This window comes from Juglans microcarpa x Juglans regia, chromosome 1S (genome assembly GCF_004785595.1).
Source record: "Juglans microcarpa x Juglans regia isolate MS1-56 chromosome 1S, Jm3101_v1.0, whole genome shotgun sequence".
NCBI lineage: Eukaryota > Viridiplantae > Streptophyta > Magnoliopsida > Fagales > Juglandaceae > Juglans > Juglans microcarpa x Juglans regia.
The window spans coordinates 21,735,975-21,759,407 of record NC_054595.1 but is presented as its reverse complement, the minus strand read 5'-3'; the positions used below and the strand labels follow the sequence as shown (position 1 = coordinate 21,759,407).

The 23,433-nt window shown below is 36.3% G+C and overlaps 4 protein-coding genes across 5 annotated transcripts; 2 read left to right on the top strand and 2 right to left on the bottom strand.

The window, feature by feature from the left end:
• The first annotated feature begins 1,754 nt into the window (after nucleotides 1-1,754).
• LOC121247654 (plasmodesmata-located protein 2-like) lies at nucleotides 1,755-3,725 on the top strand. Its single transcript, XM_041146052.1, has 3 exons — nucleotides 1,755-3,011; nucleotides 3,185-3,292; nucleotides 3,373-3,725. The coding sequence occupies exons 1-3, from the start codon at nucleotides 2,225-2,227 to the stop codon at nucleotides 3,378-3,380; spliced, it is 903 nt and encodes a 300-aa protein (XP_041001986.1). The 5' UTR covers nucleotides 1,755-2,224; the 3' UTR covers nucleotides 3,381-3,725.
• A 2,124-nt stretch (nucleotides 3,726-5,849) lies between these two features.
• On the bottom strand, nucleotides 5,850-6,398 carry LOC121247655 (mitochondrial import receptor subunit TOM9-2-like). The gene has a single exon (XM_041146054.1). The coding sequence runs from the start codon at nucleotides 6,343-6,345 to the stop codon at nucleotides 6,052-6,054; it is 294 nt and encodes a 97-aa protein (XP_041001988.1). The 5' UTR covers nucleotides 6,346-6,398; the 3' UTR covers nucleotides 5,850-6,051.
• A 1,427-nt stretch (nucleotides 6,399-7,825) lies between these two features.
• LOC121247651 lies at nucleotides 7,826-11,679 on the bottom strand. Its single transcript, XM_041146049.1, is given in 5 exon segments — nucleotides 7,826-8,583; nucleotides 9,450-9,605; nucleotides 11,067-11,295; nucleotides 11,404-11,495; nucleotides 11,498-11,679. Coding segments are annotated over 5 exon segments (1,275 nt in total). The 5' UTR covers nucleotides 11,604-11,679; the 3' UTR covers nucleotides 7,826-7,891.
• Nucleotides 11,680-14,459: 2,780 nt separating this feature from the next.
• LOC121247822 lies at nucleotides 14,460-22,839 on the top strand. Of its 2 annotated transcripts, none has more exons than XM_041146272.1 (5): nucleotides 14,460-14,715; nucleotides 14,862-14,954; nucleotides 21,242-21,334; nucleotides 21,436-21,531; nucleotides 22,410-22,839. In XM_041146272.1, exons 1-5 carry the CDS (start codon nucleotides 14,703-14,705, stop codon nucleotides 22,673-22,675), a joined length of 561 nt encoding a protein of 186 aa, XP_041002206.1. In that variant the 5' UTR covers nucleotides 14,460-14,702; the 3' UTR covers nucleotides 22,676-22,839. The 2 variants fall into 2 exon arrangements, with proteins under 2 accessions (XP_041002206.1, XP_041002205.1); XM_041146271.1 differs by having other exon boundaries at nucleotides 14,464-14,718.
• The last annotated feature ends 594 nt before the right edge of the window (nucleotides 22,840-23,433 follow it).

The window sequence follows — 23,433 nt, the reverse complement described above, 5'->3', positions numbered from 1 at the left end:
GTCCATTCAATGCTGGTCTTTCTAATATGTTTTCACTTTCTTTAATCGATGATATTGAGGAAGGGAATACGAGTCTTTTCAAGAAATATCTTAAGACAACAAACTGTATTGCACTTTCAACTCCCACCGCCTCCAGCAGTGGCTTAACTGTGCGAACTGCAAAAAATTGTCATTTCAAATGGTGCCCTCTTTGGAGAGTTTGGGAGGGGACCATATTTTTGGTCCTAAGACCCACTTTTTTTCTTCACTCTAGTACCGTGGTTGTTATAATGGGGTGTTTGTTCAGGAACCTCACCCGTCCTTATGTATCTTGTTTTTCATTAATATGAATGATATATTTGTTTGCTTAAAAAAAAAAAAAAAAAAAAAGATAATCCACATTTTGGATCTGTCATTTTTTAGTAACATTGGTTGATAACTTGGCGGTGCATTTTAGTAGTTTCATACTAAATGTTGACGAATAAAACCACTTAAAATGTGTTACAAAGATTAGAGACCATTCTATAAAAAAAATTCGTCTATAAACTAACAACAAGCTAATTTGTGATCCCGATATCCCAATAAGATTGAGATCTTCTTAAATTTGAACCTTAAGCATTTAAGAGATAGACATATGAAGTAGATTTTACAGTATGCTGTATGTCTCATCTCACATATCTCTCTCTTTCGTGCTTAAGCTCAAACTTGAGGACATGCTTTTCTATCTCAACGTGTTTCCCCCATTTCGAAAGCTCCAGCACAATAAGAAGGCTAGTTAGGCAACTTCATAACCACATCACGAGAACCCATTGAAGGCAGCTCTTGATGGCATTCAAGGCATCAGCACCTCCACCATGAGCTGCTGTAAATTACACCACACGCACCTATGCTGCCTCTTCGGACTTGGAATCTCACAAGAGACCGACATTTTTGCCAATTATTTAGTAGAATAATTCTATTTGGCAATAAATTATTTTTTCTTCCTAAGATTCATTGCTCCATTTTGCATGCTTTGCACCGAAGTTAAGGGGCAGGCAGTAGCAGATAACCAGTGTATCATCCCGAGCCTGATTATGAGCTTTATTTTTGTTTTTAAGGGAATGGATTTCCACCTTCCATCCTACTATTGAAGTATTTTATTGATTTTCCTATAAAAAAAAAAAAAAAAAAAGCATTTTATTGATAACAACAGCTAAATAAGAGGAGACAAAGAAAAAGAATATGATGTTAGAATGGCTAGTACAGCTAAACGTCCGCTCCTTTTTTTTGGCCATACCTCAATCATTTTATTTAATACAGCACTGGTCCAAACCATCGATATAAAACAGCAGAGTAAAACAAAGTAATTTTAACTGAATTCTTTTGTCCTCTTGCCATTACAGAGTGTTACTTTTCTCATTCTATTTGAAGGCCACCACGTATTATTTACAGACCAAGAAAATACATTACCTGTACATATCCAATTTAAAAATAGAACCCTTTTTCTTGTTTGTGTTAAGGGAAAAAAATTGGCTTTTGTTGGACGCCTCTTTCAGAATGAACAAACAAAAAGAGGATCCAGAAAGGTTTGGTAACAGTTTCATGTGTAATTTACGTGCCAGCTATACATATACACTCATGTTCTTGTCCTGAAGTGGATTCCCAAAGCCATAAATTCTCGTGCAGACTGCAGATGCCAGGCTCCAAATCTGAATGGCGGTCCCTGTTTCTTGGACCCAAAGGTTTCATCTGCTCTAAAAACTTTTAAAACAAGTTTCAAACCATACCTAAGTAGTAAGTATGATGTACTTCAGTCAAACTGCTTTCACTTCTCTCCCCCAAAGTCAGATTCCTTTCCTTTCACACCCTCCTCACCTTCCGTTGGATGGAGAATATATCTCTTCTCATTGAAGCATTCATATATTATTCAAACCATTTTGTTCTCATTCTCTTGAAATATTAGTTATTACATTATTAAACCAAACAAATAGTTCACCATTCCATAAAAAATATTATTTTATGTCCATCATTTGTACACCATCACGCAGAGGAGAAAAGGCAAAGCCACATCCCCAACCCTCTGCTCATCTAAAGAGATAGGAGTCAGGACAGTCCAAAGGGGAAGTAAAGAAAAAAATCCCAAGCACCACATAAATAAACCCACAATCTCTCAGTTTACCTAGCAACCTCCCCCCCCCCCCCCCCCCCCCCCCCCCCCCGGCGGTCCGAAAACCTGCCATGATTTGATACATCAACACTACCTCAAATGGGTTCTCTCTCAAAACCCTTTTCCCTTTTACTTATCTCTCTGGTTTTGTTTACCAATCTTGAGCCTATCCCATTCGCTGAATCTGCTTCTGACAACACAGCCTTGGTCTACAAGGGCTGTGCAAAGCAGGCCTTTTCAGATCCAACTGGGGTTTACTCCCAGTCCCTCTCATCCCTCTTTGGTTCCCTGGTTTCGCAGTCCTCCAAGGCCAGGTTCTTCAAGACCACCTCTGGCAGTGGTCAAGCCACCATCTCTGGTCTCTTCCAATGCAGAGGGGACCTTAGCAATGCTGATTGCTACAACTGTGTGAGCAAACTTCCCCAAATGGCAGATAGTCTGTGTGGCAAAGCCATAGCCGCCAGAGTCCAGCTATTTGGCTGCTACATTCTCTATGAGGTTTCAGGGTTTGCTCAGATTTCAGGCTTCCAGTTGCTCTACAAGACCTGCGGGGCAACAAACGTGGCCGGAAGTGGGTTCGAGGAAAGGAGGGACGCTGCGTTACAGGTGCTGGAAAACGGCGTGGTTAGTGGCCACGGGTTCTACACTACTAGCTTCGAAGCCGTGTATTTGTTGGCTCAGTGTGAGGGGGATTTGGGGAACACAGATTGTGGGGAGTGCGTGAAGAGCGCTGTGCAGAGAGCTCAGGTTGAATGTGGGAGCTCTATTTCGGGCCAAATCTATCTGCATAAATGCTTTATGAGCTATGATTACTATCCTAATGGGGTTCCCAGGAGATCATCCTCCTCCTCCTCCTCCTCCTCATCTTATTCCTCCTCTTCTTCAGGTAAAGTTGGCACTTTTATCTTTCTTTCTGTAATCTCTATTTAGTGGGTCTTTTTCATTCCCTCTCTACTAATGAATCCATGAGTGTACAGGACTTCGTAGTTTTTAGTCCAGTATTAATAATTTATTAGTATTAAAAATGCGGGATGTGTTTTTATTTTAATGCTGAAACAGAGGGAAGTACAGGTAAGACAGTGGCGATAATATTGGGAGGAGCAGCAGGAGTGGGGTTTCTAGTAATTTGCCTACTTTTTGCCAGGAATTTGATGAAAAAACATGATGGTACGTGGAAAATGTGGTGGATCTTCTTTATCTTTTCTGCTACTAACGCTGATACAGCTGGAATATGTTGTTTTGTGCAGATTTTTGATAGGAGATGGGGTTCCAACGAGGCAAAGTTCTTTCCAGGTGGATTCTTTCTACATCATTATTTTTTGTTTTTGGTCAAAAGGAAATGGGTTTTGGAGGTGAATATGTGAGACTGAGAGCGAGAGAGGCAACGTGGTTTAATATTCTTAGTTCTTACGGTTTGGTAAGAATTTGTTAAGAAGCAAAGCAAGTAGGGCATGAATTCAAGAAAAATTTTCACAAAAGTGAAAGTTGTAGGAATGACTTTTTTGTGATCCCTCTAGCGATGTGGGTGTTTGTCTCTTTGCCCTCTTCTCTAGATTAATGGTTTGTCTATTTTATTCACAGCTTTTTAGCAAAGTTGCAATCCATCTCTCCCACGCATGGTCTATGTCTTTAACAAGTCGTTCTGATAATGATACTGAATTCTTTTAGAGCAAGTCACTGCACAGAAGCCCATCTTGAAAATGAATTAATCAGTCACTTTCACCAGTTTGGCATCTCATGCATTGAATTACCTTAATCAGTCATTGGTTTATTCAATTATGTTGTATTGAATACTAATTTCTCTGATCGTTATTAGTGTGAAAATCATCACTTCACAGTTAATACACACATATTTCAACAAATTAAAAAGACTCGAATCCACGGCATGCACTATTTTTTTTTTAGCAGGGTGATACTTTTAACTTGACAGCGGGTTACTTGTGATCAAATGCTAAATTTACTTGCTGGATAATATGGATAAAATCGCTCTTACCACTCTCTTTATAGCTCTTTAAAATACGTATAGTGTTTATGGGAAAATTTGATATTCAATTCAGATTCAGTTGAGAATTCAAAATTTAAATAGAATTTAATATGACATTACCACATTGGCCAGTCAGTAAAATGAGTTGTAAATTAATTGTACCTCTGCTAATATTCTTGATTTCTTGTTCTAAGTTCATCAGGCATTTATGCTTTAGATTTGAACTCTAACAACTAACAAAGTGGTGATTCATAGAAAATGTATAAAATATGATGATGAAAACTTGGATAGTTTTACATTTGATGGATGTAGCAAATGATTGATCAAAGAGAAATGTTGTTCCTCGTGTTATTTCCTACTGTCGTTGGTTACACTTGTTGAAGGAAAGCATTTTATGGACTAATCAATGTTATAATTAGAGTCTGTTGAAATCATTATAAACAAGAACTTCTCTTTAAAACCCTATTCATCACCTTCTTATACTAATGATGGGATATTACATTAATTGCATAAATCATTTCTAAAGTGTCTTAGGCCATAAAGTTGAATGCCAAAACAATTCAAGTAGCAACACAGCAATTCTTCATGTAATCAAAAGGAATAACATATAGGTATACTGCAAAAGCAAATGGCACTAATCAGTACTTTCCGAGCTCTGGATCCAAATGTGGCTGTAGCAACTACATACTACTAAAGTCCCGGAGCCTCGTTTGTTTTCGTAGATGAGATGAGTTGAAATTAAAATTAAAAAGTTGAATAAAATATTGTTAGAATATATTTTTTAATATTAATTTTGTTTTGGGATTTAAAAATGTTGAATTTTTATTTTATTTTATATTGAAAATTGAAAAAGTTATAATGATTAGATGAGATAAAATGAGATAAGATGAGATGTTTTCTAAAAACAAACGAGGCCTGTCTACCCGGACCTAACTTTCCACCAACAAAATCCCGAGTCATGCCATTAGCCCCAAAAAATGCGCTACCATATATTAGCTTCCCCAACTACATACTACTAAAGTTAAACAGGTTCCATCTTACTAATTCCCTAGTCAATGAATTTCAAGCAAAATTATTAAGGGATTTAAAGGGAATGGTCTGCATGCCCTACTAGCTGTGAAGCACAAATAAAACGTATTTTGGTAAAATTTCACCCAAATAATGAAAACACACAGAACACCACCATTTCCCTGAACGTATCTAGGTATGTTATTGGCTTTTGACCACTAAGGAATGGACTTATATACAACTCTTTCAGGATGCGACACTTCTAATTCTTTTAAAAATTGTTAAAAGCAAAACCTTTAAATCTCCAAAGCACGTAGCATCAGCAAGAACAAACTGTTAACAGAGTTTTAAGCATAATTGCATATAAAATAATTTGATGAACCCAATCTATAGTCTATTTCCACGAGAAATCCGCATCATATGAAAACACTCTTAAGGTCTATCATACTGCAATTCCCCATTTACTAAGTTAACATCGTATTTGAACAATTGTAAAGGTTCAACTTTTGTCAACAAGCCATTACTTTGAAACAATTTATAGTGCAAAATTAAAATTACGGAAGACTGAGAATGTTGTCCCTCGTTTGGGATTTGGATCAGAAGAAGTTTTCCTTTAAAAATGTTGATTGGAATGTTTCTTTTTCTGGTTTCTCGCCAACCAAACGCCATATCATAGAGTCACCGTTCACCAAAGTTTCAAACCATATCGAATTAACCAAAAGGAGGGAAGAATGACCCTAATAACTGAGGCATCCATTAAAAAAAAAAAGGCAAAGCAATTGAAGAGAATCCAGTCACAATCGCTCAAGTATGAAAACACTGATTCTCAAAATTCCAAAGCAAATGTCACGTCGCATTCAATTCGAAACCTTAAACCCCAGAAATCCCCCATCTCCTAGCCGAGCTGACCTGAGGCGAGAGGAGCGGAGCGAAGTCACTTGGAGGTGCCGAGGAGGCTGGCCTGCTGGAGCTCAAGGTCATTGACCTGCTGCTCGCGGTCCATCTCGATGATGAGCGGGACAACCAAGATGAGGAAGGTGGTACCGGCAATCCAGGCGGCCCTGCCGGTGCTGCGGATCAGCTTCTTGGACACGAAAGCGGCGTCGGAGGCGGCTCGCTTCGTCTGGTGGATGATCGGGGACTGAGACACGCCTCGTGAGACCCTAGAAATGAGGGACTGGTCGTTGCTCATCGTAGAGGCTCGCTTTTTGCCCTGCGGCGATGTCATTTCAGTGTCCCCCAAGTGTACGAAAAGATAAGGAAGGGTTTTGGGGCCTCTGCTTTGCCGGCCGGTGCGTTGTTAGTACATTGAAAGAAAAAATATTTACATCACCCTACTATTGGTTTCAGCCTACTGTTGACGGTAACAGCAACACATTTAATATGTTAAGTAAAAAAAAATCATGTAAAGTATTTAGAGAATTTATATATAATCGAGCTCATATTGAAAGAAAAATGATAAACACGTAAATTTTTATAATATATTACACAATTGTGTTTTAAAATAAAAAATAATTTAGTAAAATAATTTATAAAATAACATCACATTATAAAAATATCTTCACTTTAAAATATATATTGTGAAATATATTATAAAATGTGATGTGTAAATATCATTACTCTTTTTAAATTTTAAAATAATAATTATATTAAAAAATAATATTTTATTCAACTTTTAATTAAAACTATCTCACCTTATTTAGAATAAATTTTTCTGAAGATTTTAATATAAAAACTTCATTTGAAGTATCTTTCTCTCGAGTCTCCATTTGTAGATATGAAAATTCAAAAATAAAAATTAAAAGCCGTTTTGAAGCTTCTTTTTCTCCCAATCCAAATTTTGACATTAAAGAATCTGTTTTCATTTTTTTTTTTAAAGAAAAAAAATTAAATTTCCTCAAACGCTTTTTTTCACCTTAAAAAGATATCATCAATAGGGCTGAAAAGTAACCGTTTTTTCTTTTATTTTCTAAGTCCTGTTTTTATGTATTAGAGCATCTTCATCGACTTGATTAAAATTGAATGATGATTAAAATTTAGATAATTTGTGCTAAAAAGACTTCACATTAGATTGGATATCTCTAAAATAATTTAGATTTCTACTACAGTAGTTGGTCAAAGATAAAAAACCACAATTGATTCACCAAATATTAAATACTAATTTCTCACTCCAACCACTTGTAGATGTTTATGGAGGTGCAGATTTTTTATTGACATTGAAATGGGTATATTGCTAGATATTTAGTTAGTGAATAAGAAATTTAGATAGAAATTTAGATAAATTTAATCTTAATTTTTAGTTATTAGCATTAAATGACTTTTAAAAATATGATTTTTTTAATATTAATTTAATTAAAATATAATTATTATTAATATTAAATTGGTAGAATTATAAAATATGATACAAATAAATTGAATAAAAAAATTATTAATTTAATAATATTTTATTATTATATAGAGAGTGAATGACTAATCCAATGTGGGGATTGAATTTAAATGAAATGGACAAATGTAAAAAAATATAATATTAGCTGAATTTTAAAGATACATTTAATCAAGCCAATGAAATTGCTCTTTTGGAGAGGGGACTTTATTCTGGTAGGCTGGTAGCCTATGGCCTTTCACTTTCTCTATCAAACTAAAAACCTCATTTTGAATGTAAGATAGTATACCATGGTATTCTTTTAGCAGAGAGAGAGAGACAGAGAGATGGGGGCATTCGCAGTGTTCTAAGAATGCCAATATGAGATTAATAACTTAAGGCTGTTCACAGCTCAATCAATTAATATTAAACCTCTCTTTATATACTGCAAGCATGAGAAAGGTAAGTCCAGAAGATTTTCCACTTCAAGGGATTTTGATATGATAGTGTTCATAAAAAAATCCCTGTTAAGATGCCCACCACTCTTTTGTAAACCTCTGCACACAACTAAAGATGTATTGCACACCCAAGGAACCGAAACAGTAAAACCCCAACCAGAACCTTCTTTCCCATTTCCTACCAGTACATCCTTGTATGCTCTGGAGATTCTGGAAACGTACTTCCCCATCGGCAAAATTTGCTCAAGAACAGATGGAACAGAACCATCGGGGTTCAGAAGTTCAGAATCTGAATGAAGGTTCACCACAACAGTGCCATGTTCCGGGTGAAGTTGATTACTAAGAGCTTTTAGAAATGGGGAATTTGGGTCCCACAGCTTGCGAGGGAAGATGTCGTCACCATCATAAGCATCAATGAAGATCATATCATATAGATTGTTGTTGTCAAGGACAAAATTCTCAGCGTCTGATTCATAGAGGTATAGCTTCTCATGGATGCCTTTCCACAGAACTTCATCAATGGCATTAGGTTTGGAGAAGACACGCTGACCTGATTGGGTCATGACTGAGAAAGCAGGAAAACCCATAGCTTTGATTGAGGCTGAGATGACAAGGGGGTCAATTTCAACCACGTGAATCAAAGCACCTGTAGGAACAAGAATTCCAAGTCAGGTTTTAGCAAAACAGCAACCAATAATTCAATAAAAAAAAAATCGGATATTGGACAAAGAAATCACTAAATTATACATAGATTTGCTAATATGGGCAAGAAGATTGAGATTTCTCCCCAAAAGCCAACCATAGAAAGATGGAAGACATATTAGGATTGGCATTCCAAGTTTTATAAGGGAAGTTTTTTGTTTAATAAGCTGTTTATAAGGGAAGTTGCATGATACTACTGCGGCAAGTGATTGCATTCCAAAAAGATAACACAAGTATGCAAATGAAAAAGTCATTTCCAAAGGAGTATCTGAGTTTTCAGCTTTCTCTACAGCAACATTGGATGCCTAAAGCAAAGGAGGAAAGAGATATATACTCACTATTTTCAAGAAAGGTCACCTGTGCGTGTGTACATGAGAATTTTTTTCATAAGTTGTACATGAAGAGTAACTCCTAAGAAATCACAGTAAAACATTTAAAAGATCATCAAATTTTACAAAAGATGTGTAATAAACGATGCTTAATACAGACCTCCAATTACACAAAGTTTTCAAGAACACAGGTATCAACATATGTTCAACCCTTTAAAAACTCCAACAGTTCCTTTCTCACCAAATTATCCACATACCATACAGAAGAATAGACTTAAAGATTTTACAAATCTTAGAATGACCATATTTCCCCTAACAATAAGTGAAGAAATCATCGTGCATCTTTCTAGAAAAAGGAAAAGCAGATGATTGGCTCCCAGAACAGTGAAGTAAAAAGTCACTTATTGTTCAAAATCTTTGAAAATACCTCTAATAATAATAGAAGAAAATTATACAGAATGATTAGGTGATAGATTCTCACCTTTAATTTTACTAGCCAAAAATAATGGTAAGCTTCCCCCTCCATGACCAATGCATAAGATGTTCATAGTTTTCTTACCATGCACCGCCTTTTCTATTATATCATAACTACAGGATGCTATGGTAGCCAACCCAGCTGATAGCATACTCTTTAGATCTGCAAAATGGCATTCAGACATCAAACAGTTACTCTTTTGTACCTCTTCGGCAGAGATCAAGATGTTACCTCAACATCCACAACAATAAAGTAAAATAATAAGTGTTGTTGTGAGGATCAACTGCTTCAATCGAAAAATTTTTCAACATAACAAACTGGGGCGTCGGATCTATTTTTGATAAGTAATATATTGAGTCATTGACAATATGATATCCATTACTTAAGTGTAGCTAAAGACCAAACAACAGATGGCACATCTAATGATTGCCATCAGAAGAAATTGCACCCATTCAAGAAACTAATATGATTCAATGTCATGTGCTACTTTCTACAAGTGAGGTTTCTCCTCGCACAATAACTGGAACATAGAAACGCTCATGCATTTCACACAAAAAAGTATTTGAACAGTTGGTGTCAATAGATAAACAAACCCATAGTTATGGCATCCCATGATTCCCAAATCAAGGATCTCTGGAGTTGAACAGAGACTTGATCTTAATCAGCAATCACTCAAATTGAATGCCTTTATTTTTGGAAGAAGAGGCGAGACAAGACTAGTCAAAAGGGATCCCCAGCATACCCCAAGACTGGGTCCTGTATAGCTTTAACTCATCCAAACTATTACTGACCCCCAATGTATCAGATAGGTTTCTTCTATTTCCATTTCACTTTTCCAGAGAATATAAACGTGATGTTTGTGGAAGTAAAAGCTTTCATAGGTGCCATTGATTTGGGTTCGACAAGGTGCACATATAAATGCTACATGTAAACAAAATGTGCAGAAAAGATACAATCTACATGCTAGAACGAGAAAAAGAAGATAAATGGTATCTGTCAGGTACTGAAGTGATCAGCCATGCGATGGGATGAACAGAAATGAAACTTTGTTTATAAAGTACACCATCTCTACAAGGTCCCTTATAATTGGCTTGAAACTGTTTTTTTTTCCTTTTCTCTCTTTACAAGTTTAAAAAAAAATCATCCAAAAGGTTGAGAAAAATTGGACTCCCATGAGAATCCTCCAATGCTAGGGATGCCAACATAACCCCCAAAACGTTCCACTACCACATTTTATTCAATTAATTGCTTTAAAGTACGCTCTGTTCTCCTACAACATCAACTTATCAAGCTAGTTAGCATTCCAGCTAGCCCTAACCCTCTTTGAAAACCTCCCAAGTATGCTCTAACAACTTCCTCAATACCAAACAGTTCTACAACATACGAGATCATAGATGTTTATTCGAGCTCATAGTGGCTCTCAGCCCTATATTTCACCCACCCAAAATGCCGAGGTGTGAACTACCTGTTACACTAACATCATACAGCACATAAAGAACTAACTTAAACGCAACCTGATGCAATTCACAGCGTTCTTTCTCTGGCAATTCTCCAACAGCATATCACAAACACACACACGCACGCACACATAGGCGTAAAATCAGTTGGAGGAATTTGATTTACATGGAACAGCCAGGCAATGTGGCTGTTGCATTAGACACACGGAACCGGGCTCCGATTCCCGGTAAGCAGCCATCACTTTGGCAGTGCTTTGGCGAGTATCATCATTAAAACGAAGCGCCCGCCATTGGTACCCGAGTATCCTAAAACGCCCCCCGCGTTCACATACCGGAAGTACCTCTAGCTGCCTTCGCTGTAACCATCTCTCCATTTCAGGCCAGTGCAAATCACTCTGCATATTATTTACCAACAGTACCGTTGAAAATATTTACATCAGTGCTCTAAGCACCATGGTAACAAATTCAGGGGGAGAGAGAGAGAGAGAGAGAGAGATGCTCACAGGTTGAGAGGAAGGGTAAGCGATGACGGAGACGACGCCGTTTCCTTTGTCGGAAATGGAACGGAAAACGGTGTGACCGTCGGAGTCAGCCCCCACCACTCGGAGGAATAAGACCAATCCCCCTCGTCCTCAATACGCCGCCGTACTGCGGAGGAAAATCCTCGCCGGACGTTCCATGCGGATCTCAACCTGCGCCACATGAGCCGAAAGCCCTAGTCGTTCTAATAAACCCTCCCACAGACATCAGACAAGTCACAAAGTCCTGGCTATGCAACATCAATTTTTTCTTTTTCTTTTCCGAAAGGGCCATACAAAACTCACCTCAAACTGCCACCTAATTTTGATCTGTCCTTTTTTTTTTAAAAAAAAATTTATTTCTACACAAATTATAAAGATTTAATTTTATATACAATTATATTTTATAATTTTGTAATATTTTTTATTTTACATAAAACATCTCGATGATAGAAAAGTTGGCCCCTAAAAAAAAAATTGTTAGTTCTGCCGCTGCGTGTGATCCATATTTTTTATAATATATACCAATTTGTTGGCAGTACTGCATATTCAATTTTCCAACTATGAAGACTTGTAAAGAGGGCCTAATAAGCAGTATTGATCAGAGGCTCCATTTAATTTAATTTATTATAATCATAAATTTTTTTATTAAATTCGACTTTAATCTTTTTGTGAGAAAAACTTTCAAGTTTCATATAAATAATAAATAGTTGTTGAATCCCTATTATCTTTTTTTTTTTTTTTTTTTGATAATAAGAATCTCTATTATCTATAGCGCACAGGTTTTAAATTAGTTTTAGTTGGCAAAAATGCACACCAAAACTATATACTATATAATCGTTTCAGTTCAAAAGGAAAATTGAATTTTTAACTGAATAAATTTATTAGCAAATTTATCCTTTTTTTTTTTCTTTAAAGAAAGTTCATTGTAAAATACTAAAATCTAAAGGAAAATACACTACAAAAGTCACCGATTGATGTTTTATTATATACTAATTTTTTTTTACCTAGTGATTAAGGAAGTGTTTTTTAATGATGTTGTGAATTTTTTATTTTTTTAAAATGTTTATGATGATTAAAAAAATACATGAAAAATAAGAAAAGAAAAATAAAAAAGTGAAATACACATTCAGGACATATTTTCAAACTACTTTTTCGTTAGCTGTAGAAGTTCTCTTTAGTTAATTAAGAATATTATCATATTTAAATTAAGTTTTAACGTGAACAGTAATCACTGTTCAATACTGTTGCTTTTAATGCGAACAGTAATTACTGTTCATTACTATTCACGTTATAGCTATTTTAAAATTATAATTATTTATATGATTTTATTCTCTTAAAAATATTTAACAAAACTCTTTTTTTATTTAATGATAAAATATTAGTATTTTATAAATTAAAGTTGAATTTATATTTTAATTATCTATTTTAAGTTTGTTTATTTTTAATGTTTTAACCTGTATTGTTGGATTAATGTGAATAGTGATTCTTGAACAGTAATCACTGTTTATTACTAGCTTTTAACGTAAACAATAATCATTGTTCAATACTATTACTTTTAACGTGAAAAATAATAAGTGTTCATTACTGTTCATCATTTATCTAATGATGAAAGATTAATACTTTATAAATTAAATTTGATCATTTATTTATGATATGATATTTATATGTTAATTATCTATTTTAAATTAATTTAAATCACTATTTAAATTTTGATTATTGGATTAAATTTAGAAACTTATAATGAAGGATTGGATTTAAATCTCAAAAACTTTAATATTTTATAAATTAAATTTGATAATTTATTTATAATATGATATTTATATGTTAATTATCTATTTTAAATTAATTTAATTAGTATTTAAATTTTTACCATTGGATCAAATTTGAAGACTTGAAGGGTTGGATTAAAATTCCAAAAATTTCCTTTTCCCTTTCAGTTTCTCTTTCTCCCTCTCTCTCCTTCTGCTCAGCAACATCCTCCCTCTCTATCACGCGATCTCCTCCATCAAGTAGTCGTGCGCCACCGTGCGGTGTCACCAACAACGTCACCGGCTTCCCCTCACGCCGGTGAGTAAACCCCACCGCCGAAGTCCCTTGGCAACTCCTCCCTTCCCCACGCGTCTTTCCTTTCTCTCTCACCCGATCTCCTCCCTCAAGCAGCCCAACACCGCCATGCGCCACCCTGTGGCGTAACCGACCACCTCACCGACTTCCTCTCACGTCGGCGAGCAAACCCCACCGTCGAAGTCTCTTGACAGGTCCTCCCTTAGCCGCACGTGACCAATCCGAAATGGGTCTCGACGTCGGGTTTCTCCTCGTAGCGCCGCCGTTCGCCACCCTTACGCCATCGCACCACCACCAGCAGCCTCATCCTTCGCCGATGACCCCTCATCTTCTTTCTTTCCTCCAGCCGAAGCCCCAGCTCCTGCCTTCTCTCTTCACGGATCTGTTGATTTGTGATTTGTGATTTGTGTGGTGATTTTATGATTTATGTAGAAATTTATTTGGTAATTTTGTGATTTGTGTGGTGATTTTATGGTGAATTTGCAGAGAAGGACGTAAGGAAAAGTGGTGATTTTGCTGTGAGGTAGAGAGGGACGCGAGGGGAGAAAGGAAACTTAAAATAAGTTACTGTTCATTACTGTTCATCTCATTGTTCATCGGGCGATAGACACTTTTAAGTATAGGAGATATTTTTATTTAATTGTTAAAGAAGTATTTTTAAATAAATTTGTGAATTTTTTTTTTAAAAAATCTTTAAAAATATATTAAAAAATCATTTAATATCGGCAACGACGAATGCTATATATCAGTTAGTATTTACTTTTACACCCTATACTTATAATTTTTTTTATAAAAAATAAGAGTGTTTTTTTATAGAGAGATATATATATATATATAAATGTTTTTTATAAAATGTAAAAAAATAATTAGTCACTAGTGAGAAAGAATTTTTCAATCGGAGACTCAAATCTAAATTGGAGTCAAAGGATTGGAGTGGACACGGAACTAATTGCCAAAAGTGTTGACATGACGTGTTCCGTTTCGGAGGCGTATCTGATTCCGAGAAGTCACCGAATTGCCAAGTGTACTTTTTGACCCAACCAATTGCACATTCCTTCCTATTTGCTTTGTCGTCCATCGAGCTCTCGTAGAAAAAAAGTTGTTCCCAACATCATGGCCGTCTGCATCGCAAAACACATACTTACCGTGTTTTCTTCTCTTTTTCATGGTTTTCTTAAAATAGCTGAAGAAGCTCCGGAATTTCAGCAACGACAGAAATGGAAGACAGAAGTGGTTTCTTGTTTTGTTTTAATCTTCGTCTTCTTATCGTTGTTCTTATTTTCTTGGTTTTGCCATGTTTGTTGTGATATTTTAATCGTGTATTTAAGTGGGTTCTTCTCTTTTTGTGTTTTTTTTCCTTTTCGGGGACCATGAAGTGTATCCGAAGGTGAAGGTGAAGGAACAGAACGAGCAAGATGATCCTAAGGGAAGTTCTTTGTTTCCGTTGAATGATGATTCTTGTTTTCCAGGTACTTCTTGCTCCAAGCATGTTTTAGTTTTTGGTTTTTTATATTTACGACTGGTTACCTTGTTAAACTACATGTTCTGCTACCACGGTTGATTCAGATTTTTGGATGTCCTGAATTTTAGACTCTCCATGTTAAAATTGATTATCGGGGTGAAATTTGAGTTATCATCTTGTTTGTTTTATCTTGTTTTCTGCTAAATCAATTGAGCCTGTTGCTCTAGTTTTTACTGTCATTGATTTTTTTTTTTCTTGTTCGATTAAACTCTTCAATGGGCTTTCACAGATTACATCAGTATCTGCTCGGTCTCAGTAGTACTCGTCAAAGATAGACGGGATTGTATGTAATTATTGATCGATCAAATAAATTGTTCCGTCTGAAAATGCTATTTTGGGTTATTATGCTGTAAGTTGCATTCCGAGCGTAATTTACAGAAAGAAAGAAAGAAAGAAAAGAGGGGGGTAACTTGAGTGGTTAGTATTCTGTTTGGAAACATCCTGCGTTTGAACTGGGCCCGGGTTTTGGTATGTTTGGGTGAAGAAAAATAAAATTAACACTTGTGGGAATGCAATGTGTTATAATTCTGTCACCTCTGTATTGGTTTGCAGAATTGAACTGTCTTGCCAAGAACTCCACAGAAAACTTAAACAATCAAAAGCAATAGAAAAATACACGAGAATTACGTGGTTCGATCCTGATGATCTACATCCACGGCAGGAACAGCTAGGAGCCTTTCTTTATTGCAGAAATAATTGAAGTACATATTAGAGTATTACAAGATAACACCTCTCATGAAACCTTTCTTGGAATGAAAGTCTATATCACTTGTGTTTTCTCTCTTTTCCCTCCCTGTATCACTTGCTGCATTACATTGTGTTTTAATGAATTACAGAGAACCTCTTATATAGCTTTACACAGAATGACCATGCGTCCCTCCACCTCAAAGCAGTCTGTTTTCACTTGAGTTTTTACATTGGTTGCAAGCTTTTATTTCACTTGACATGTGTAAGGATCTAATTGGTTGACATCTCAGTTAACAAATCTCCACCTTGGCAAGCATTTAGTCCTTGTAAGCTAACTTCTCCCTCTTGGCTGTTCCCACAAGTTCCCCCTAATGGTACTTAACAATTTCCTATGTTAATTAAGCTTAGACAGTGCCTAAACTTGATTGTAAGTAATGATTTTGTCATCATATCAGAAGGATTATCTTCAGTAGGAACCTTTTCCACCCCAATCTCCTCAGCAGATATGAGATGTCCCTCACGAAATGTAATCTGACATCTATATGTTTGGATCTCTAATGATAAACATGATTCTTGGCTAGATGTATAGTGCTCTGTTTATCACAGTAAATTGTGAGACTGCCATTAATCATGTCTAATTTATGAGATATTCCTTTTAGCCATATAGCCTCTTTTATTGCCTCGGTCATTGCAATATATTCAACCTTAGTTGTTGATAAGGCTACCACTGGCTGTAGGTTTGCCTTCCAACTGACATCTTCTCCAAAAACAGTGAGCACAAAACCAGTTAAGGATTTCCTTGTGTCCAAATTTCTTGCATAATCTGAATCAACAAACCCTTGTAATTCAGAACCTACTTGCTTGTTTTCTCCAAATTTTAGCCCCAAACACCTTGTACCAGATAAGTATTGAAAAACACTTTTGATAGCATGCCAATGTGGCTTTCCTGGATTGCTCATAAACCTGCTAACTAAGCTAACTGCAGAAGTTAGATCAGGCCTAGTGCATACCATGGCATACATGATGCTTCCCACCATGCTAGCATAAGGGATTTTCTTCATAAATTCTTTATCCTCATTTGTTTTTGGTATCTGAGTAACTGACAGTTTAGTATGTTGTCCAATAGGAGTGTTGACTGTTTTTACTTGATCCATTTCAAACCTGTTGATAGCTTTTGAAATGTATGATTTTTGAGATAGTTAGAGAAGCCTTTTCTCCCTTTCCCTTACTATCTCCATTCCCAAAATCCTTTTTGCTGGGTCCAAGTCCTTCATCTCGAATTCTGATTTCAGTGTGCATTTGACTTTATCAATTTGGTTTTTATCCTTACAAGCAATGAGCATGTCATCCACATATAGTAATAGATATATTGGATTTCCTTCATGTTGCTTGTAATATACACAACTGTCATAGTTGCTTCTGTTTAAACCATTTTGAATCATGTTGGAATCAAACCTTTTATACCATTGTCTTGGGGACTGTGTAAGTCCATCAGGTGATTTCTTTAGTAAACACACTTGATTCCTTGTGGTTTCTGTAGTGAAGCCTTCAGGTGGTTGCATGTATATGACTTCTTCAAGTTCACCATGTAAGAAGGCTGTCTTAACGTCCAGTTGTTCCAAATGCATATCTTGGTAAGCCACAAAAGAGAGTAACAACCTTATTGAGCCGTGTTTAACTACAGGGAAGAAGATTTCATTTTAATCCACTCCTTCTCTTTGTGTAAACCCCTTAGCTACTAACCTAGCTTTGTACCTAGGTAGTTCAACCCCTGGTATGCCTTCTTTCCTTTTATAAATCCACTTAGACCCAATCAGTTTCTGGTTTTATGGTTTTGGAACCATTTCTCATGTTTTATTTTTATTTAGAGACTCCATTCCTTCTTGCATTGCAAGCATTAATTTATCTGTCTCTTTGCTAGCCATGGCTTCCTTAAAGGATCTAGGTTCCATTTCAATTTCTTTCTTAGCAACAGTAAGAGCAAAAGCAGTTAACTCAGCTTGCCCATACCTCTGTGGGGGTCTTATAACTCTTCTTTCCCTGTCTCGAGCTAGTTGATAAGTATTTTCTCCACCTTGATTTCTAACTTCTGAACTTGAGTCCTCAGTTTTTCTAACCCAAGTTTCATGATTGTAAGGTGAGTTCATTGATTGCTCCACCTCAAGTTGCATATCAACAGTGGTAGGTAACTCTACTTGACATTCTGAATTTTGTTTCTTTCTAGCCATTTGCTTCTCATTGAATGTTACATCTCTACTAACTATACATTTCTGCCTTCCAGGTTCATTAATCCACAATTTATATCCTTTTACACCCTCTGGATATCCCACAAAAATGCACTTAAGTGCACAAGGTTCCAACTTGTCAGTTTTATGCAACACTTCCATATACTCTTAAATGGGCATATCCAGGTGGTTTTCCATACCACATCTCTTGTAGGGTTTTGAAACTTAAGGCTGAGGATGGACATCTATTGATGAGGTACACTACTGTAACAGCAGCCTCAGCCCAAAAGTTTTAGGTAACCCTGATGTTGATAGCATGCACCTCACTCTTTCCAAAATGGTTCTATTCATCCTCTCTGTCAAACCATTTTGTTGAGGGGTTTCCCTCACTGTTTTGTGCCCAGCCACCCCCTCCCTTTTACAGAAATCATTAAAGTCATTTGAAAAATATTCTAAACCATTATCAGTTCTCAATCTCTTAACCTTTTTGCCAACCTGATTCTCAACTAGTGTTTTTCATTCTTTGAACTTAGCAAATGTGTCACTTTTATTTTTCAGAGTATATAACCATACCTTCCTTGGGTAGTCATAATAATAGTCAAAAAATACTTGACTCTTCCATGTGAGTTTACCTTTTCTGGCCCCATAAATCTGAGTGAATGTAATCCAAAGTCTGCTTTGTTTGTTGTGTTGCTATTTTGAAACTGACTCTAGTGGACTTCCTAAGTACACAGTCCTCACAGAAAAGGTAATTCCCCAAGTTTTCCTTCCCCCAGTAAACCTTGCTTTTCAAGTTCTTGTAGACCCTGCTGACTGACATGACCCAGCCTTCCTGTGCCATGAGAAAGCCTTGGCTCCCATTCTGTGTTGGACTGGAGATGCTTCACCACTTACTGTCTTGCCTATTAGTGTGTAGAGTCCATTCTTAATTACCCCCTTCATCACTACAAGAGCTCCCCTTGAAACCTTTAGTGTACCAGATTCTGATTTAAAGGTGCAACCAGATTGGTCCAGCATTCCTAAAGAGATTAAGTTCCTCTTTAACTCAGGTATGTATCTTACTTTTTTAAGCAATCTTTCCATACCATCATGCAGTTTCAATCTCACTAACCCAATTCCCAGAATTTTACAAGATTTGTTGTTTCCTAGAACCACATGACCTCCATCCAAAACTGTAAAAGTCTCAAACCAGGACCTAGAGGAGCACATGTGAAATGAGCACCTTGAGTCTAGGATCCATTCTTTTCCAGAATCTACCTTTGAGACATTTAAAACTTTTGCACTGTCATAACCATCTAAAACAGCAGCTGCCTTGCCCTCCTCCTTAGATTTGTTCCCATTTGTTGTTTCCTTTCGGGACAGTCTCTCTTAAAATGCCCCTCCTTGTGACAAATGAAACATTTTAATTGCTTTCCTTTAGATTTTGATCTTGTTTTGTTATTCTTTCCCTTGTGACTTGGTTTTTCAGACCTACCCCTTACATTCAAACCTTCTCCAGTTTCTGTTTTGACCTCAGTTTTATTTTGCAGCTCTCTTGAGTGCAAAACAGATTGTACTTCTTCTAATGTGCTCTACCATACATCATGGTTTCTTTAAGGTTTGCATAAGAAGAATCTAAAGAACTCAATAATAGAATAGCTTGATCCTCATCATCTATACTTGTGTTTATATTTGCAAGATCCAGGATGATTTTATTGAACTTATCAAGGTGTTCTTCCATAGACATACTTGAAGTCATTTTGAAGGTATAATGCCTAGTCTTCTTGTGAAGCCTATTTGCCAAAGACTTGGTCATGTAAATATTTTCAAGTTTTAGCCAAACTCCTGATACAATGTCTTCTTTGGGAACTTCCCTCAAGACTTTGTCACCAAGGGAAAGGATAATGATATTGTGAGCCTTCTGCAAGACTTGTGTTTTTTCTTTGTCTGATAAAGAACTCAAGTTCTTTTCACCATGAAGTGCATCTTGAAGACCTTGTTGAACCAATAGTGCTCTCATCTTAATCCTCCACAGACCAAAATCATTCATTCCAGTGAATTTCTCAACATTGAACTTGGCTGTCCCCATCGAACCTGGCTCTTGATGCCACTTGTTGTAATTCTGTCACCACTGTATTGGTTTGCAGAATTGAACTGTCTTGCCAAGATTGCCAAGAACTCCACAGAAAACTTAAACAATTAAAAGCAATAGAAAAATACAGAAGAGAATTACGTGGTTCGATTCTAATGATCTACATCCACGGCAGGAACAGCTAGGAGCCTGTCTTTATTGCAGAAATCATTGAAGTACAGATTAGAGTATTACAAGATAACACCTCTCATGAAACCTTTCTTGGAATGAAAGTTTATATCACTCGTGTTTTCTCTCTTTTCCCTCCCTGTATCACTTGCTGCATTACATTGTGTTTAAATGAATTACAGAGAACCTCTTATATAGCTTTACACATAATGACCATGCAGCCCTCCACCTCAAAACAATCTGTTTTCACTTTTTTACATTGGCTGCAAGCTTTTATTTCACTTGACATGTGTAAGGATCTAATTGGTTGACATCTCATTTAACACACTGCAAATTTACCAGAGAATCGGTAGTGCAGGAAGTAGAAAACAAACAGGGAAAGGAACTTGGTCCGAGTGACTTACAGCCACAGGTCCTGTAAATTCATTTTCTGTCGACACCATCTCAGTCCCAGACTAGATTGGAATGCTCAATCACTTCGAATACAAGGAAAAAGTAAAATTGTTTTTTTCTAGAACGCCAAAGGCAAGTGCAATATATATCCTCATCCTGATGATGAGATTTCCACAAAAGGAAGCTGTATGTGTTGTTAGGTCAGGAGTGCTTTATTATGGATTACTGACACCCTGTTGCGTGACTGAAGATTTGGAGCACATGAAATGAACATTAGGTTGACGAGAGCAACCTATCGTAGGGAGATTGATCATTTTGATGAATATCTTTTTGTGGTTTACTCCTGTTATGAAGCTTTGATGCATCTATCCTTGTGATATGTTGTCCTTTCAAGTTGGAAGAAAAGTTGGTTTGGTTCAAATGACACTGATTTCAGGATGAAGTGTTGATTATTTTTGGGGTTGGTCGATGCTTGATACGAATAATTGTAGACTTTAAAAGATGGGTTCGCTTTTGCAACTGCAACAGTATTACAGCAGTGTTATTATTATTTAAGAACATTTATTGCCATGGTGATGTTATAATTATTTATCTGTATTTCCTTCGCATATACTGATTGGTTGGTTTTATACTTCTGTAATCCTTAACTTCTTATCCGTTTCCTTCCTCTCCCATTTTTCCTTTTGGAAGTGGAGCATGAAGACTTATCTCCACTATGTGTAGCAAAAATTCCAATCTCTTATGTACCGAATGCATCTATGCCAACAATTTCTGAATCTGAAGGTTTGTTTTGCTCTGATAAATTTTGGAGAGAAAAAAATCACTTGTATATTCTTGCATAGACATATCTCGTAGTTATGACATCTGAATCTCTTGCTTAACAGGAGTAGGGAAGAATGATAAGAAAATTGACAAGGATGATAAAATAAATGATAGGGCCAGTTCAATCCTGCGTCCACGTGCCATTTTATCTAGTCCAGGTAATTTCACTTAACTATTTCATTATAATCGTACGTTTTCCTTTTCTTATTTATCTATTGCAATCGGGCTAAATGATGATCAATGCCCTGGTGTATGCGCTCAAGAACTTCATATAAACCTTATAGGAATAAGTACTCCCAAATGAAATGATAGGAAATGCTAAAAAAATATATTAAGAGTAGGAAAACTAATAATATCTTTGGAGATGACTATCTTACTTTTGGCAGTTCTTGTAATGATCGTTATTCTATTTTTATAAAATCTTTGAGTTGACCATACTAGGAGAAAGCTTCTAAAAAATTTTAGTAGACTTCGGGTTTGCAGCACAAGAAGATTGTTATCATCATAATGATTTCCATGTTCAAACAGAATCAACTTTAGAATGCATTCTTCTGTGGTTGCAGCACATAATAATCATTCACGTTTCCATTTACTTCATTTTGATAGAGCATAGTGACATCTCAAAATCATGAAGGTTTCTTGTTTCATTGCACTGATAGAGACCTTGTAAGAAGACTTCATTGGAACAAGCTATTGGTTTATTTTATAATCAATGAATTCCATGCAATGATGAACTCATGATGTTGGGAAGAATCTTTGGCTAGATGGACAAGCCGAGGTTAAAAAAAAAAAGGATGTTTCGCTCTTCACAGATGGAACTGAGTTATAAAATGTGTATTTTTATGCAATCAGTATGTATTAGGTAGCGAAAGAATTATCTTATTGAATCTAAAAGTTGAAACTACTGCATCACTTATATTATAATGCACTTCTTACTGTCACAACATCCACACCCACGGACAAGATTCAAACTTGCAGTCTATATTCTTATTGGAAAAAAGTTTTAACTCTTAGGATTTGGTAATTTTGTAATCAGATAATGATGTGACGATTGGAAACAAGAATAGGAGTAAAAAAGTGAAACAACCTTCAGCTTTGAAGAATCCTAACTTGGTTCAAAGCAGCCATGTGCACTGTAAGGCTATCTCGAGCGCCATCGCTGAAAGTCCTTTCAATACAAGGATTTCCATGGATGCTGACGATGGTAAGAGCAACCGTAGAGGAAAGAAAGGGTCAGCGTTATCAGTTCCAAGTCAGAAAAAATATCTTAGAACTGTGAAACCAAGCTCTATGGGAACTTAGAACCACTAGATCAGTTGCCAGTGGGTTAGTACTCATATTTCAGTGATTTATACTCGTATATGGGTTTTCTTTCCTTTCTAGAATGGAACATGCTCTCTCTCTTTTCTTCACATGAGAGGCAAAGTTCTGCACCAGGAGCTTCAATCTCTCACCCCCCCCCCCCCCCCCCCCCCCCCCCCCCCCCCCCCCCCCCCCCCCCCCCCCACAAAATCTTTCCTTTAATTCCAGTGTATGAATGCCAAGGAGTGTACAATTTATATCATATTCACTAAATATTGTTGTGAATAGTCATAAACTCTATTAAAATTTACCAAGAAGTTAGTACTGATACTGATTAATCTGTGCTCATAGAGAAATGATAGTTGCAGTCATGAGTGCATAAGCGCCGTGCAATTACTTTGAAAAAAAATGAATAAATACGAGATTCACATGAAAAGAAATTAATTTTTTAATAGTGGACCTCACTCTTTTTCAAAGTGATTGCACATCGCTTGCGTACTTTACAGCTGTATGTAGTATTACTCGTGCTCATATTGGAGTAAAAAATTGGGTTACTGTCCATATGGGCTTGCTATTGTTTAATTACTGGGGATGGCAATGTAAGTGCAGTAATGAAAATCACAGGCGTTCCTTCGAATGTGAAACAATTACATTCTACGCATGAAATTGTTGCTATCAGATGCAGCAAACCATTGCTAACACAGGATGGTGCGAGTAAAAGGGCTTGTCAATTTAAATGATGCACTTTTTAATTATTT

Coding starts and splice junctions, on each gene's coding strand:
- LOC121247655 (XM_041146054.1), bottom strand. CDS start 6,345: ATGACATCGCCGCAGGGCAAAAAGCGAGCCTCTACGATGAGCAACGAC.
- LOC121247654 (XM_041146052.1), top strand. CDS start 2,225: ATGGGTTCTCTCTCAAAACCCTTTTCCCTTTTACTTATCTCTCTGGTT. Junction 3,012..3,184: donor TTATTCCTCCTCTTCTTCAG/GTAAAGTTGGCA, acceptor ATGCTGAAACAG/AGGGAAGTACAGGTAAGACA.
- LOC121247822 (XM_041146271.1), top strand. Junction 21,335..21,435: donor AACAATTTCTGAATCTGAAG/GTTTGTTTTGCT, acceptor CTTGCTTAACAG/GAGTAGGGAAGAATGATAAG. Junction 21,532..22,409: donor TGCCATTTTATCTAGTCCAG/GTAATTTCACTT, acceptor TTTTGTAATCAG/ATAATGATGTGACGATTGGA.